Source organism: Terrapene carolina, unplaced genomic scaffold (assembly GCF_002925995.2).
Source record: "Terrapene carolina triunguis isolate 2854851 unplaced genomic scaffold, T_m_triunguis-2.0 Scaffold130, whole genome shotgun sequence".
NCBI lineage: Eukaryota > Metazoa > Chordata > Testudines > Emydidae > Terrapene > Terrapene triunguis.
The window spans coordinates 32,368,022-32,386,055 of record NW_020664481.1 but is presented as its reverse complement, the minus strand read 5'-3'; the positions used below and the strand labels follow the sequence as shown (position 1 = coordinate 32,386,055).

The window sequence follows — 18,034 nt, the reverse complement described above, 5'->3', positions numbered from 1 at the left end:
TTCCTACATTGCCTGTTGATTTTTTTTTTCTCCCTGTTCTGCACCATTTCTTGACTCCTAATCAGGCTCTACTCTGCAAAGCAATGTAGAATATATGTCCAGGTGTAGGAGTCTTGCTGGCATCACAGAAATACTAGATACTCTTATCTGTGAAATTACAAAGTTTTAAGACTTGTGAATGTGTTTATATAAATAGATTGGGTACTGTTAAATAATTTCTTTTGAGGATATGTTGTATTCTAAACAAAGTAATATGTATGAAAGTTTAATACAATGGTGAAAGGTGAATCCCTAAGAAATACTTGCTATAAATAGACTTGTGTATTTCATCCTCTCTTTGTTCCTTCACTATGGTAACTGAACAGAGACTCTAAGCCCTAGAACCACTTTTATTGAGTGTAATGTTATGGGATGCCTGCCCTAGAAGGCCAGACCTAGTCAAATTTCTTTTAACTTCTGACAGCAAATACCCTTGTGTGCTGAAGGAGCTATGCTTAGTAAGAAAACAGGGTAGCTGAGTAATCCTGCTTACCAAATTGACCTAGCAATACAGTGTCTTTTCATACTCATTATTCAGTTGAAGACTGTAGGACTTAATTGTTTCTGTAAGATGTAAAAGAAACCATTTTCCATCTCCTTTCTAATGGTTTACAAGTTCTGCTTACCTAAGACTGAATGTTGAACAGAAAAATATTATTGATTCCATAATTATTTTAATTAAATCACAACAGCAAATAATTTTAAATATTAATTGACTTTTTTAATATGAGAGGACAGGTAACGATTTTTTCAGTGAAGGTCAGTGATATACGTGGAAATTCATGGGGCAAGCATATCTTCCATGTAAATGGCACATATACATCAACATTATTTTACAACCCATCTCCTAAAACTGTTTATATAGTACTACTTTAAGTTTGCATCAGACATGTAAAATGCACTGTGGGAATCTGAACAAACTCCATCACAAAGTAAAATTGGTATAATAGCATCTTGTTGACCGAGTTATTGATGCATCTCTTGGCAGCCCAAGTTACATAAAAAGGATCTTTCTGGGTTCTGTAGGGGTATTGCATCAGACCATTTTGTTTTAGGAAATTGCACTTTTCTTGTCGTCTAGTAAAAAGTATGCGTTCTGTAATTCAGAACCATATATAAACACATATAGTTAAACTCAAAAGAAACCACATGATTTTTTTCTCCAGCTGTCTGTCTAGGTAGAGGAGAACTATGTTATTAAAAAGTTCTGTTTCATACATTTTGAAGGGTACGTGTATATGTAATGTCCTATAAATAAATATTTTCCTCCTTATATTTCAGATGGATTATTCATGCTATGAAGTATGAACTAAAAATCCGTGCTGGGGATATGCCACCCATGGATTTATACCAGCTGTCGCCTAGTGAAGTGAAGCAGCTTCTGTTGGATATTCTTCAGCCACAGCAGCAAGGGAGGTAATGAGATCTGAGTTTGTATCTCCTGCTGCTATTCATAATAGATCAATTGCATAATCTTTGTGTTTCTGAAATAATCTGTATGCATCTTCAATCACTGGTGTCTGCAATTAATAAAGTTTCAGTCATACATTATGTATAATGCTGTGAGTTGTCACGGAGGTCATGGAATTCAGGGATTCCATGACTTTCTGGGACCTCCGTGGCAGCTGGTCCAGGGGCCGCCTGAGCAGCTCAGGCAGCCCCTGGGCCAGCTGCACCAGCTGCTGCTGGGGCAGTCTTGGGCCACTGCCCCCCATTCCCCAGGAGCAGCAGCAGGAGTTTGGGTGCGTCTGGGAGGGGGTGAGGGCTCTGGGAGGCGCTTACCTCGGGGGGCTCCCCGGAAGCGGCAACATGTCCCTCCATCAGCTCCTAGCTCTGTGCGCTGCCTCTGCCCAAAGGCACTGCCCCCTCATCTCTCATTGGTTGCGGTTCCCAGCCAATGGGAGCTGCGGAGCCGGCGCTTGGGGGGGGGCAGCACGCGGAGCTAGGAGCTGAGGGAGGGACATGTCGCTGCTTCTGGGGAGCCGGGTAGGGAGCCTGCCAGCCTCACCAACCCCCAGCACCAGCGGTGGTCCAGGGCTGCGCACCGCCGCCCACCATTTCCTCCCCCCAACACCAGCGGGGGTCCTGGGCTGCTCCCCCCCAGCACAAATCTGCTCCCAAGGTTTAGTCAGGGATATATTACTAAAAATACCCGTGACTAAAACATAGCCTTAATTATGTATACAGAGGTAGTGAAGACACACATTGATTTGTTTGTTCTTTTAGCTCTCTTCGATTTTTCTGATTTTCTTGTACGTCTAAAAACCTGCTCTATTGCCCCATAATCCTTGTGTGAAACTTTACAATAAAGTAATATTTGATACTGTAGACGTCTGATGTGTAGGATTTTCCTTACCTAGCCTGACACTAGGAACCAAACAACATCCCAAGACTAGTTACTTAAGGAGTTTTCACCAGTCAGAGCAGGGTTTATCTGCTGCTCGTTGACCTCCTCCTTCTGAGCTGTAATTATTCCTTGTTTAAATCCCCTGTCTCCTCAGCATCCTCAAGCCCAGCCACATTGTCTGACATGTACCATCTCCTTCAAGGCTGTAGCCTAGTTTTTATTAGCTGCCAGAGAGAGCATTTTTAGTTGGTGCATCACAAATGAGCAGGATAGAAGCTGAGGGCATTATCTCCTTGCTGATCACAAATTGATGTGGGAGACTGAGGTCAGAAATTTCCTCTTACAGGCTGTGTGTTAGTTTAAATTTTTGCAGTAAGACTTACTTACATGGCTCATAATTTCTATAGTCCTTCTGGGCCATATGGGTGACAGTGTTCCCTGTCAGTAAAGGAGATAGATACCATACATTCAATTCACAGCTCACCTCCAAAGCATATAAAATACATCCATGTCATTTCCATACCTGTAGCAAGGTAACCATTTTAAATCTATGCTGCCTCCTAAGGCTGGTGTTCGTGTCTGTCCCAACTTACCAAATTGATATATACTGACTGTGCAGTAGCTCCAGGTCCAATTCATATCTTCTCTCTCACATCCTGCTCGTGGTGGTTCTGTTTCTACTCATGCTGGCACTTCACCAGCTCCAGTTTCTTTTCTTCCAGATGCAGCTTTTCCTCCTCTACACTCTGCTGATTCAGGGAACTCTTAATGGCATCTGGTTGTTTCTTCAGTCACTGTGTACATCATCCTCTACACCTCCCTCTGGGATCCCAGTGCTGCTGGTCAATTCTGGCCTTTGTCTCCCTTGACCTCTGCTGGACAACCAGTGAACTGAGTGTTCTCCTCAAGTCCTCATCCAGTTCTGAGCGACAATTCCTCTTCTGGTCATCTGTGTACAGCAGGCCAACCAGCTGTGTCTTTTTCAGCTCTTTAGAATTTAGCTTTCTTTCGCTGCACAACTCTTCCAGCTCATCTTTCCTGAGCAATTCACAATTCATTTTTTCTTCTTCTCTCCCTCCCCCCCCCTGAAAAAAATATAGGACAATTTTTCTCTTGGTTTTTCCTCTACAATACTTGTTTTTAGTGCTGTTGTTACTTATTGGAGATTCACTATTGGCGTGATCCCACACACACGGCCACCAGTATGTCACAGAGTTAGCCATATCTGTGCCCCCTTGAGTGCACCCCCTCAGGTACTAGGCCTGATGTCTTGCCGGAGTTTCACAATTCTGCCACTCTTGTAGCCCGGGGCCTGGTCTAGTATCTTGTGTATGTACCATTCTTATCCTGCATGTTCTCTCTTCGGGAGTCTGTGGTGAGTGGTGTATACAGGGATCGAGAAGGCTGTCCCTGTCACTGTGTACATTGATTCAGACAGCCTTCCAAAAACAAAAATATTATTTATTTTAGCAGTAGTTAAAAAGCACTTAAAGAAGAAGGATTTTAAAACAACAAACAGTCTACATGCATGCCTGTCGTATCATTCCCTGATGGTAACCTCGGCAGACCTGACTTCTTCAGACATCCCCAGCAAAGTGTTGTGTGTCATTCTGGTTCCCCCAAACAACTACCATGTTTCCCTTGAGAGAAGGACTCTTTTAATCCTACCCACAGTCCTTTGCTCTTCTATGTTCATGGGCCTTTTCCTGCCCTGGTCCAATCCAGTTTTGTAGGTTGGCTGGAGAGGAGACAAACATAATCAAAACTAATAATACATAATCCATCTACCTTGTCCATCTGGCCAAGCCAGAGCAATCCACCAGCCAAGCTGTAATGGACTCAGTCTCTGTCTCTTTCTGGCCCCTTTGACAGTCCCATGTGAGAGCAGGCAGCCTCCTCCAGAAGCCCATTGTTTATCCCCTGACTGTCACCTCTCTGTCCTTTGTCTTCAGACAGGGACATGCTGAGTTCACCACCCCACCTACCCAAAGCATTGATCATTCAGTCACTGGAGCTTCCATTGTGCTTCTGGAACCTCTGTTGATCTGGGTCAGTTTTAGCCAGTTCCTTAGTGACTCATTCGTTGTAGCCCAGACAGCAAGGCGACACCCCCCCTGATGTCACCTGTGCTGCCCCAACAGCAGACTTAACTCTTTCTCCCTCCTCCCCCACTGGGTAGTACTGCAAAGTACAGAGAGGAACTGAGGCGCACATAGGATTCATACAAATATTGCAGAAAATTCCCATTTTGTGTCACTAACCATGTTTTCTTAGCAGGCCTACCTGTGTTTGGCACCTGCCAGAAACTCTCTTTTGGGAGTATGACAGTGCAGCAACTCCAGACACCTTCTTGAAAAAAAGTATTATTTATTTACCCATAGGAATATAAAAATCAGAGAGCAAAGGATTAAAACAACAAAAGGCCTACATGCATATTGTCTTATCTAACAATTTAGGTAGGCCTAGCTTACCCAAGTCATTCCAACATCTGGGAACGGAACACTATCTGCTTCCCTCCAGACCTGTCCATCTGCCACTCTTAACTCAGAGCTGAGGCATTTTAACAGCTCAAAAAGTCTTTTGTTCACGACTTCCACCTGAAGCTCCAGCATGGCTGGAGGGAGACTTCACAGGGCTTGTTCCCTTAAATTCTCATGACTAGGATTATCTCTAAAGCCATTGCCTGCCTTCCTGCAGATATGTATAACCAACAAGAATTAAATAAACTCTTTGATCCCAGATAGCTACCAGCATCATAGTAATCTAATAAAGAGATTAGTAATTAGATTAGTTAGATTAGTAATCTAATAAACAGTATATATAATATTCATAATAATAATACAGATATCTCTTTCGTTCTTCACAGAGAGTAAAGGTAACCGAAACTGGTGGTTATTCTGTTACTCTGTTCAAACACACAAAATGTTATACCGTGGGAGTGTATCTTAAATGAGGAGCTTAAGGTTGTAATAAATTTTCTAACAGCCTAACGGGACCAGCTCATTCAATTATAGAAAACTATTAAACACAGCACTAATTAAAATTTAGGTTACTTACACAAATTGGTGTGGTAAATAATTCATAACATTTCGTTTTCTGACTTCTCTGCCGCCAATGTCTGGCACATGCATACAGGTTAGACGTAGTGCTCTCCTAAAAAAGACTTGTTAATTTTTAATAAAACAGCTATATTTTTGAGCTGAGAGATGAAGTATGAAATGAGGCACCTGGTCCACAATTCATTTTCTTCTGCACTCCTTTTTAGTAATATTAAAATAACTGAGGAAAAGAGCACTTACCCTAAGAACTTAGTTTGGTTTCTCAGAAAAGCTTTTTCAGTTCAGTACAGAGAGCTTGTACAAACTCCTGCTGCATGGGAAAAGATTTTCTCCTTCAAAGAGAAGACCTCTGAGGACTATACTGCTGCTAGGAAAGAATTTTTTTTTCAGTTAAATAAAAGTATTATAAACTAACTATGAAATATTGCTACCATAGACTGTAATTCTGTAGACTGAATTTACTCATTACAACCATTACCATTATTACCAGTTCTCACAGTCTTGTTGCTAGTCTTGCAATATTTGTCTTTTTTAAAGCCCCAGCTCTGGGGGTCATGTTTCTTTGCAAGAATCTCACCTTTCTTCTTAAAAAACCGTAAGTTTGTAGTCCTTTATAATTGCAAAGAAAAGTTTGCATCCACTAAAAGCTCAAAAACTGGACGACAAACAATCCAAAATTTATTATCCTTTAAAATCTCATGATTAAGCTGATCTCATAATTTTGAGGGATCTGACTCATGATTTTTCAATGCTCGTGGTTGGCAATACTGTACTACATTAGTCTACTAAACCCTTTTTATTAAATTAACAATAGAATCAACTTCATAAATGTAGGTTTCTTAATTTCCTTAAAATTACAAATGCTGTAAAGCACTGAACATTTGGGATGAAGCACCAACAAAATTTCAGTTTACCAACTTCAGTTTTTTTTTTATTTAAATTACAACATGCAAAAATGTCTCTTCAACTTAGTACATTTTTTGCACTGTTATTTGGAATTGTAGGATTTTAATATGGAAGCTGTACTAGCACCATAAATTGTACACCTCTACCCCGATATAACGCTGTCCTCAGGAGCCAAAAAATCTTACCATGTTATAGGTGAAATTGCGTTATATTGAACTTGCTTTGATCTGACGGAGTGTGCAGCCCCGCCCCCCCGGAGCGCTGCTTTACCACATTATATCCGAATTCATGTTATATCGGGTCGCGTTATACGGGGTAGAGGTGTATTACATACAGTAGAGGGGATAATAAAGGAAATATTTATACTGTAGTAGTACTAGCATGGATCATGGTTTCTTCTTTATGCAAGGTATAAACATTTTGGTGCCATACACATGTGCCTGACAAATTATATCTCAGGTAAATTAAATGGCAAATTTGCTTTCCCTAAACATATATATTTTTTCTTATGTATTATAGATGTTCTGTCAAATTCTTCCCTAGTGCCTGGTAACTCCATTGACTTTGGTGGAGTTACAGCAGAGTTTAATTTGGCCTATGTCCTGTCCTGTGTTCTAGGTTAAATCAATTTAAGTGTTAAATTTTTTAGACCAGTTAATAAGACACCATCCCACATTTAAGTATAACACTCCAGCTTCTAAATCATCTTGCTTTTGTTTTCTTTAGGTTCTATTTTTATTTCCATATGAAATATTTATCAGGAAATGCAACGTATACTGTGTGTGCATAATTGATGGATATTTACTGTTGTTGCTTACCCTAATGGCTTAATTAATCCACAAAGAAAGCTTTGTTTTGAATCCGAAACAGATTGGTTTTTCAAGCCCTTCAGTCATTTTGTTTTGTCCACAGATGTTGGCTTAACAGACGTCAAATAGATGGTTCTCTGAATCGAACTCCCCATGGTTTCTATGACAGAGTGTGGCAAATCTTGGAGAGAACCCCCAATGGTGTAATAGTAGCAGAAAAATATTTACCACAGGTAAAAAGAAAATATTTAGAGAGTTGCACATTGGTTTTTAAACTACTGAATGCATTGCCATTGTATTTTTCTTCTCTTTTCATGGAATATGTGCTACAGATAATAAAGGATTCCAGGTGTAAAATAACATATTGGACATATGGTGCTGGAAGAAGCTTTGAGTTTACTATTTGCTTGTAACTGCAGTGAAAATATTTTAATATTCTGAAGGGGGAAAAAATCTCAGACAAGACTCCTAACAGAATGCTGTTATCGTTGACTAGAAATTTGCTTCTCCTTTGATCCAACGGAACCCAGATTGTTAATGTTGGATAAATAATCCACAACAAATAATCCAACCAGTTCTATTAGAATTTTTTTTTTATTGAAATCAAATGGTTAAAATACATGCAGCGTTTTATTATTTGTATGATTTCTTTTTCAGCAACCAACACTATCTGATATGACTATGTACGAGATGAATTTTTCCCTTCTGGTTGAAGACATGTTGCAAAATATTGACCAGCCTGAATACAGACAGATTATTGTAGAGGTCAGTACCATATGATTAAGAGAAGTTTTCTATACATGACTTGTTTGTAACAATTTTGAGAGAGAGTAACTGAACCCCATAGAGAATTGAATTAACAGGAGTGGTTTAAAATCACAGATAAGCACTTGCAGATCCAAACTACTATGGCAGTTTTTAGGACACTGTCTCCATAGATTTTTGTATTTTATATTAAGCAGTTTCACATTAATGTATTTGGATAACGCATTTCAGGATGTTGGGATCCCCAGACTGCACCAAGCAAAGCAAACAGTAGCCATAGAGTTAATAATACTGGGCCAGACTTTCAAACAAAAAGATAATTCCAAAATAGCACTGTATGCCACCCCCAGCTTAAGCCATGGGATCCTTTCTTCAAAGCCCAACTGTTCTAAACACCAGTTCCACCTGCCAAATGACGACAACTCCCTCCCATCTCTGTTGGGCAATCCAAAGAGCCACACTTGCCCCACTGAATCAACAGTATTTAACCACCAGCTCTCTCCAGTGCTACAACACATGCTAACAAAACAAAGTGAGGCAATAGAGTCGTGCCATCCTGTTATGCACCTTTCCCCCTAGAACCAGGCCCTGGGCTGTCTGAGCAAACTAGGGGGCAGTTTTCCCTTCAATAGCTGCCTAGTATTTTTTGCCTGCAACTATGAATCTGTCCCGGGATATTCCCTGGCACTTAGGAGTTCCAAACTATTTTGATCATGCCCAACAACTACTGGTATGTTGAGTACAACATCTCAACCTGCAGCTGAAAGATATGGCCTAGAGTCCCCAAGGACACAAGTGATCAATATGCAATCCACCACCAATTGCTAATCACACTCTTAAGGCCTGCAAGCCAGTCATGCAAGTCAGTTATTCCCATTTTAAATGCTGTTCCAGCTGCAAGGAATTCAGTATCCTTGGACTTAAATTTGTTGTTTGTTGTTTATATAGAGTCCATTGGTAGTACATCTAGATTTTAGTTGTTTAATGTGTCTCATATTTACAAATGCTTGCCCTTGCCTACAGCTAAGCCTTTGTCTATTCCCTAGTGTTGGTTATTTGTTCAGATTACTGTAATGATCTTTTGACTGTTCTACCTACTTCATCGATTTCAAACTTATATTTTACATAAAATTCTGATTTTTCAATATCTAAAAATTCAAAAATTACCTGTTTACACTGCCATAATGAAGATGTATGTTTGTTTGTTTTTTTCCCTATTCTAGTTGTTAATGGTTGTATCTGTTATTTTGGAGAGAAACCCTGAGTTAGAGTTTCAGGATAAAGTGGATTTGGACAAACTGATGAAAGAAGCATTTCATTATTTCCAGAAAGATGAGACCAGGCTAAAGGGAGTTGAAAAACAAGTGAGTAAAATATTCACTTCATGTAAAATTTACAGTTCTTCTCAATCAAAGACAAAATTTGGTAACAAATTGTAAATGTGTGAGGTTGAAAATAAAACAGACATGCAGAACTCCCAAATGGAATCCATGAAATTTAATTCTATTTAAGTACTATGTAATATGACAGGTTTATGGATGGATCTTGTAGTGCCTGTAAAAGTGTCTTCATAGCAACAGAGACGGACATCTTAAATCTCTTTGAACTCAAAGTCCTTGAGGGCTAGACAACCAGCCCACAAAGGTGCTTGAAAGAAAGTGTGTCCTATCTCGCTGAATGTTAGAATGATTATTTAGGTAAAGCTGGAATAACCTGAATATGCTTAGAAAAAGTTGGTGTCTTAAAATGAAATGTTTCCTCTTTGATAGGGGAGCAAGAAAGTAAGCGGTGGTGGTATCTAAATAGATGCAGGATATGATATTTAAAAACAGTCTGAAGTTAGAATCCTAAATCCATTCTGAGGCACCTAAATAAGTGCCCAGATATCCAGAAGTGCTGAGTACCCAGTAACTTCAGCTGACCTCAACAAGAACATTTTGGTGGTAACACAAACTCAGTTTTGCATCTAAAGTGTTTACCCATTGTCATTAACATAAAATAAATTAGTGGTTTGAAGCCAGAATGCATTACTTAGTAGACCCAGATGGGAAACTGTTTCTCCACCCATGAAAATTTTCAACATTTCAGAAATGTTCATGTTCCACAGCAGGACCAACCTAAGATCTTTTGGAAACTTTCATGAAAAAAACATAAGAGACATCCACTCCAGCCTAGCTAATAGCCCAGTAGCTAGGCCATTCACTCAGAATGTGGGAGACCCAGGTTCAAGTCTGTGCACCTCCCACAGCCTGAGTGAGGGCCCTAGCCATGAGGCTGTTAGCTAGGCTGGGGTGGGTGTCTCTCTCAAACCAGAAATATGTTTAAGTAAAAAAGTTCCAGTGTAGATGAATCAGCATTTCCCAATGAGAAATCCTTCTGTCAAAAAATTCCTGACCAGCTCTACTTCTTAGTACTTCCCTGTTAATACTTCCCTATTAATAATTCTTCCAGCACAGAAAGCTTCACATGGAGTTAAGGTGCCTTGCATTCATTCCCCAAACATAAACTAAAAATACAAGCAATCCTTAGTTCGGGTTTTTTCACAAACTCTGGCCCTGATTCAGCAAGGTAATTATAATATTCCTAACTACCTTACTAAATCAAGACCTTTAAAAATCACTTCTTCTTTCATGTATAATATCAGACAATATCCTCACAAATAAGGCCTGGCTTACATTGAAAATTGAGGCTGACATAGCAAGAAAGATCAGGGGTAAAAATCCATACCCTTGAGTGCCATAGTTACACTGACTTAACCTCCAGTGTAGACATAGCCAGGTCAACAGAAGAAGGCTTCTGTCGACCTAGCTGCCATCATTCCGGATACTAGTGTTCCTAGAATGATGGAAAGACCCCTTCTGTCGCTGAAGGCTGCGTCTACACTAAGGGATGATGCAGGTGTAGCTACTGTGCTGTAGCTATGCTGCTATAGTCTCTGTAGTGTAAATATGGCCTAAATATAAGTAAGAAGTCAAATTTTTCATATCATCCCTAACTGAGCTTTTAAAATACCTGGACTCTTTTATGTGATGTGAGTCTAGGAAGAAAATATTTGTTTTTTCTTATAAGGTTAATGGAATAAGTCCCATACTTTAGCTGCATTTTTAAACACAACCTTAGTCATGGAGTTGAAACCAGCCCCACCATAATGTTTGAAGAGAGATTACCTAACTAATATGTTTTGCAAACAATGTGAAGAAACTGACCTGTCATTAGGAAATTAAGAGGGAAATTATGTGACCAGAATATGTAATATGTTCTTTCACAAAACTATGCCCAAATACAGTAGGCGCACTCTAAGATTTCTAAGAAAGTCTTTAAGCAATTGAACACGTATATATTATACCTTTAGATTTTAACATTCCTGTTTGACAACTCATTGAACAATGAGTGTGTCATACAAAAAGACTGACAATGTCAACAATGAGAATTGCACTTTTCACCTATAAAATGGTTTCAATAAATTTACTCTGTACCAATGGTTAATCTTGATTCTTATCAATCAACACTTGGATAGAAAAATACACTTTTTTGTTTTTTTTCTTTTTATAGGATGACATGACTTCATTTTACAACACTCCCCCAGTGGGAAAAAGAGGAACATGCAGCTACTTGACTAAAGCTGTGATGAATTTATTGTTGGAAGGGGAAGTGAAGCCATGCAGTGATGATCCCTGTACCATTAGCTAAAGTTCAGAAAGAAATATAGGAACCATTGCTTATTTAGTGTAGTTTTCCATGTAATGTTTAATTCCTATTTTGAAGAGTAGTCATGGGCAGTACTATAAATCTTCACTGTGATAAGCAGAATTGCTTAGGGTAGTAAATGCCACAACTGATTATTTGGCAGTAAAAATAAATGTATTTAATCAAGAAAAAAATCTCAACAGCAATCAGCAATCTTCACCTAAATGTCAAAATAGTGTGCTGACTGAAAATTATGCATGAAGCATGACATACAGTTCATATTAAATGAGCCCAATGATATTTAAATAAAGTTGGCTGGGCCTGTATTTTTGGTTATGTAACTGTTTAAAAACAAATGATACACTTAGTTATTTGTGTAATTTTGAACTAACAGTTTATGCAAGATTTATTACCTCTTTCTTCCATTTGTACTGTAATTCATTACAAAATGTTTACTGTAAATGCTGAGTGAAATACAGCCAGAATTTTTAAAAAACAGAGAATACATTTGAACTAATGGTTAGCACACAAAATGGATTGACACTTAACGTAAAAGCTAGAGTGGTTTTGTATTTGGTCACCTTAGTCAAAGTGTAGGTAAAATAAAAACAATATTCTTCACAAAATATTTTCTTTACAATTCAATTTAATTGGTTATAATCGTATGAGAATTGTTTAGGGTTTTAATGGCTTAGTTATAACGTGATTACACAGATTGAAGACTGCCAGAAAATGAATACAAAATATGTAGAATTGCTTTTTATATTTTAAATAAATGTCATTGCAGCTAGCCACATGTTCAAAAGTTTGTATGAGATTTATAAATTAACACTGGTTACATTAGTTAATATGGGATGAAAATTTTTAAAAATGTATTTAATTGAAATTAATGTTGGGAAGATGACTGAAGAGAGACGTTCATTAAATATAAGCATTTGACAAGTTCTTTCCGGTATTGATGGTTTATTTGTCTCCTATGCTTGAAGATTAATATAGAATCTACAGATTCTAAATAACAAAGCTTGAATTATTTTGAAGAAGGTAGTTTCCATGTTCCTTTATAAAAGCTTGCATTTTCTATCAATCCCCTTTGAGTCTGATCCAGATCTCGTGGGAAGGACTCCCATTGGCTTTTATGGATATTGGATGAGGCCCTTTTGAGCATATATCATCAAAACAGATGTTGTGACAGAATAAAATATGTTCAACTGATTGAGATTTGTGTATAGCGTTGGTAATCTAATAAATGGTGGTCCACTACAAGAATATGTTACAATATATTGATTTCTTTTCAATCAAGAGGGGCATTTCCTGCAGCAGCAGCAGGGGGTCATCCTCTGGTATGGGAATGCCATGAAGCAGGGTTAGGCCCAAGAGAAGTGGAGACTGCGGGTATGGCAGAATCACCTCCTCTGTTGTAAGGAAGGTCTCTGTGCATCCAGTAGTCTGTGGAGTACCCATAGTCACTCCGGAGGTAAAGTACTTTACTAGGTAAAGTAGTTGGAGTTCGCCGATCTGCCTGGTGGTGAGACGGCACTGTTGGAGAAGTTGGGGTCATGCTCGCAGCTGGACGGTCTGACTGTCTCCGTATCAGGATCACCGGCGGTACCAATGGATCCCACATCTTTTTGGCTTTACCCTCCAGCCAGGAGGTCTTCATCGCTGGTCCCACAAGATCTGCATGCAACAGCTCACCCGACCAGGCGCGGCTCAGGGAGGAAACACTGTGCTTATGAGCAGTTCGCTGTGGGGACCTGCTCTTGTGCCTGTGAGAGTGTCTCTTGCTCTCATGATGGGGTTTGTCCTTAGTTGTGGTGGCTCCACACCATGTGGGGTGCTTGGAGGGGCACTTAAGGTGAGCAGCAGCTGCTGCACAGGGGGGTCCCCCTGGCCAGGATCCAAATGCACTTGGGGCCTCATTGCCTCTTCCATCAGGTACCTGGAGAGGCAAAGCTCACAGACCTCTCTGGTTCTGGGCAGGAAGGAGTTAAATAGTGCACTTTGCCCGAGATGTGAGCCTCACCCAGACAATAGAGGCACCGTTAATGCTCATCGCTGATGGAGAAAGGAAAAGGACAGGAGACACAGATCTTGAAGCCCAGGATGCTGGGCATAGTCCCCAGGTGCTGAGGGGTTGAGTCCCACGACCAGGCAAGTTATATACTACACTAATCTACGCTATTCAAGGTAAGTTAACTAACTCTATAAACTACGATAAACTACAAACTATCTACAAACATGAAGAGCAACTCTCTTAGTTAGCTAAGGGCGAAGAAGGAACAGGCTTTCTGAATCAGGCCATACAGTGGTAAGAGGCAACTGGAGTGGTGTTGACCTGCATTGCCCCTTATACCCTCGGTCAAGAGCACGAGGAGATGCACTATGCATGTGCGGGTCAATGGACACTGCTTGGAAACCCTTCCAAACTCAGGTGCGTGGCGCACATGCGGAATACAAATTGGGACCATCACTCGAAGAAGAAAAAGAAGATTTTTTCTGTTATGTGCAAACTGTGAATCCTACTGAAGGCCAGTTTCTGATTTAAAAGGTTGTTTCTGAGCCACCAGGACACTGCTGAACAGTGGCATCGTTAGTGACGCCAACTTGTATGGAGGCCTAATGTCAGAAATCACTTATCCAATTCCAGTTTGCAGTTTATTTAGTTTAGAATTTAAATCAAATATTAAGCTTTAAATAGCAAAGTTTTTCTTTTGCTTGTTACACTGCAGAGATGTTATTTTTGCAACTTGTTTGACCAGTTGGCCCCCATTTTGACCGCTTCACTCATGATCCACTCTTTCAACACAATATTGCTAGCTATGATGAGTTTCAAGCTTGCCAATTTTAATCAGAATCTTTCAATTCAAGTGATATTTTTTGCAGATGGCAAGAAATGCTTTTCCTCATGCAAACTCTTTGGATGACATTCTGTGAAAAAAGGGTTCTGTTTTCCCTCATAACCTTCAAACCAACACAGTTCACACATTTTATAAAATTGTAATCAAAGTGATTTTTCATCTTCTACAAAGTAAGGATAAGTAACTGGACTATAAAAGGCAAATACCAAAAACCAGCAGAGTCAGCACTCATTTAAGAAGCTCTCTCACATACTGGAAGAACAGTGCCATTAATCTTCTCTAATCCTTCTGAAATAGCAACAGAAAAGGAGTCTGCCATAAATGGCTTCTTGTTTTGGAGTGCTTCACCGTACTATAGATAGATTTGTAAGTATTGTGGAAATTGAATTGTGGTTTTAAAGATTGCACCACAGGCAACTGGAGAAGCAACTAAATGGTGAAAAACCTTCTCCTCTATTATATCTTTTCAATGGGAAATGTTTTAGTACTTTATAAAATGAACTGGACTGAAAGCCCCAAAGACTTAAATCCTCTATTTACCCACAAACCAGATAAAGCAATGATCTACTAGTTCAAACTTTCCTACATGATGGTGTCAGTGTACCTCAACCTTGACATGATGACCACCTCCAGTGATGAGATACTAGATCTATCACCATTGTCAGTCCTTCCCCCCTCTGCTGAAAATACCAATAAGGCTGCCAGTTGTGATGGTGTAATTTGGGATGTGGGCACTAACCAGCAGGAACCAGTTTGAGAATCTGTTACTCCTTATACAGACCAGTGAACAGCTGTTAATTAATAACTAATGACAGGCTAACCTCAAAAGGTTTGGTAGTTTAGGTCAATTGAGACAAGCCTAAAAAATACAGATTAGTCCCTCTATCCTTTCATGAACTACTTTGGTGTGAAAAACCAGCTCTCTTGTGAGATTTCCAAGTTCTTCTAATTTCAGATGAGTTGGAAACACCCCAAGAACAGATTCTTCTCATGTTCTTTTTGTGTTTCCATTTCCCCTTCCAAAGACATACAAAATAATTTTACCAAAGTTTTTTTTTGTTTTGTTTTTAGAGCTTCAAAGGTTTGGATCATTTCAAACTTGAGCTGAAGGTTCAAGCTGGTTCTTATTTTATCCAAATTGCTTTGCTAGTCATAGTAATGAATTTCTTGATCACTAATTCACTGGGTCAGATTAGAAACCATAAATTAGAGATTAAAGGTTCAACATCCATTTTCCAACTCTTGAGCAACTGGTTCCTTCTCAAAGTCCTGTAAAATCTTAAGGCAGTCGCTTGCCCTTTTTTCATGCATGCAACTTCCATTAATATCAATGAGAGTTGTGGGCATAGATTGAGGGCATGATTATCCCCCTCATCTCTAATTACAGGGCATAGTTTTATCCTGTAAGAAATCACAATAAAATGCCTCTCAGTGATTCAGAGCATCTTATGCTGCCAAAGATTTTTCAGGTTGAATCTTTCAGGTTGAATTTTTCAGTAAGGCAGCAGCAATCAAAGAAAGATACAAAGGTTCATCTACAGCCCAAGCATCTGAATCAGCTGCATACCACTAACTAGGGTTCTGGAGGAGGAAAGGTGTTCTTATTTAAACTGATGACCATTTAATCTGGTGACCAACTACAGAGTGGCCATTAGTCCCTACCCACTGTAGCCTATAGGATGGTTTGGCTTAAGAAATAAATAGAAGTTAGGCTAACGTAGGTACAAAACCTAAGTGCAGAGGAGCATGGGGAAAAATGGTAACTAACCTTCCGTAACTGTTGTTCTTCAAGATGTTTTGCACATGTCCATTCCACTCTACATGTGAGCATGTCCCGAGCACAGTCGCCAGAAATCTTTCCCTCAGTGGTACCTGTTGGGGCGGCTTTGAGTGCCCTCTAATGCTCATAGCACCGGTATAAAGGGCCCAGCCGACCCCATGCCCCCTCACTTCCTTCTTTCCGGAAGACTCCAATGCAGAGGGGTAGGAGGGCAGGTCGTGGAATGGACCTGTGCAACACATCTCGAAGAACAGTTATGGAAGGTTACTAATCATTTTTTCTTTGAGTAATTGCACATGTGCATTCCACACCAGGAGACTCCCAAGCAGTTGTATAGATGGAGGGATCGGAGTTCATGGACACACGGACTGCAGGACAGTATGAACAAATCTGGCATCATATCTCCACTGCTGAGTGATGGCGTATGAGAAGAGAATGTGTGCTTTGATGAGCAGGTCGCTGCTTTACAAATGTCTTGAATAAGGGTCTGTGATACAAATGCTGCTGAGGATGCTTGTGACCTCGTGGAATGAGCCATCAGGACAGCCGGAGGCAGAACCCCCATTTGATTGTAACAAGACCAAATGCATGATTTAATCTAGGATAAGATTGTCTGCGAAAAGACCGAGAGAGCCTTCATCCTGTCCACTACCACAAGGAACAATTGCATGGACTTTTGGAATGGTTTAGTCCATTGTATGTGGAAAGCTAGGGCTCACCTAATGTTCAATGAGTGAACTTATTGCTCCTCCCTATTTGCATGTGGCTTTGGGTAAAAAACAGGAAGGTAGATTGCCTGATGGTTATTAAATTGGATACCACCTTTGGTAGGAAACTAGGGTGAGGACATAACTGCACCTTGTCTTTAAAGAAGACTGTGTAAGGAGGTGCTGATGTGAGAGCCCGAGCTCTGAGACCCTCCTGGCCGAAGTGATGGCCACTAACAAAACCACTTTCTAGGAGAGGTAAAATGAGGAGCATGTTGCCAGTGGCTCAAATGGCAGTCCCATGAGCTTTGATAAAACCAAATTCAGGTCCCAAGGTGGAATGGGCTCTCTTACTTGCAGATATAACCTCTCTAGTCGATGGCTGCACAGGGAGCGCACATTCTGTTGTGTCAGGTTGCAAATAGGTCTATCTGAGAAGTTCCCCCACTGCTGGAAAACATCCTTTGCCACAGCTGGGCAGAGGGACCACTCATTGTGACTGGAGAAAGACCTGCTGAGGTGATCTGCCAGCTCATTTTGCACTCCCGGAAGGTACAAGGTCTCAAAATTGATCAAGTGGGCTATGCAAAATTCCCACAGTTGAACCTCTTCCTGACAAAGATAGGAAGAGTGAGCTACTCCCTGCCTGTTGAGATAAAACATGGCAATAGTGTTGTCCGTAAGAACAAATAAATGTCTGCCTGTAACATGCAACAGGAAAGCCTGACAAACCAGGCAAGTTGCTCTGAGTTTTCTGACATTGATGTAGAGAGAAAGTTCCTCTGAGTTCTGAGGGGCCCCAGGGGGACTCATCAACCTAGCGATGATGCATCTGAGACCAGAGTCATTGATGGTTGAGGCCATATGAAGGAACCCCTGCACACACATTGAGTGAGTATACCCACCAAATGAGGGAGACAAGGACCAGAGGAGGCACACTGAGTACAGATGGTGGCGATTTGGTGAATAGACTGAAGCCAGCCACGTCTGAAGAGGCCTGTGACGCAGCCTTGCATGCTTCACTAAATATGTGCATGAGACTATGTGCCCTAAAAGCCTCAGACAAGTTCTGACTGT

At 40.2% G+C, this 18,034-nt stretch overlaps 1 protein-coding gene across 3 annotated transcripts in view; it reads left to right on the top strand.

Annotated features, from left to right (window-relative positions):
- PHKB (phosphorylase kinase regulatory subunit beta) overlaps positions 1-12,859 on the top strand; it is a 199,460-nt gene extending 186,601 nt beyond the window's left edge. For all 3 annotated transcript variants that reach the window (XM_026652662.2, XM_026652660.2, XM_026652661.2), the window contains 5 exons: positions 1,321-1,455; positions 7,264-7,393; positions 7,818-7,925; positions 9,149-9,289; positions 11,478-12,859. In XM_026652662.2, the coding sequence (XP_026508447.1) occupies positions 1,321-1,455; positions 7,264-7,393; positions 7,818-7,925; positions 9,149-9,289; positions 11,478-11,615 (652 nt within the window). In that variant the 3' untranslated portion in view covers positions 11,616-12,859. The remainder of the gene's footprint in view (positions 1-1,320; positions 1,456-7,263; positions 7,394-7,817; positions 7,926-9,148; positions 9,290-11,477) is intronic.
- The last annotated feature ends 5,175 nt before the right edge of the window (positions 12,860-18,034 follow it).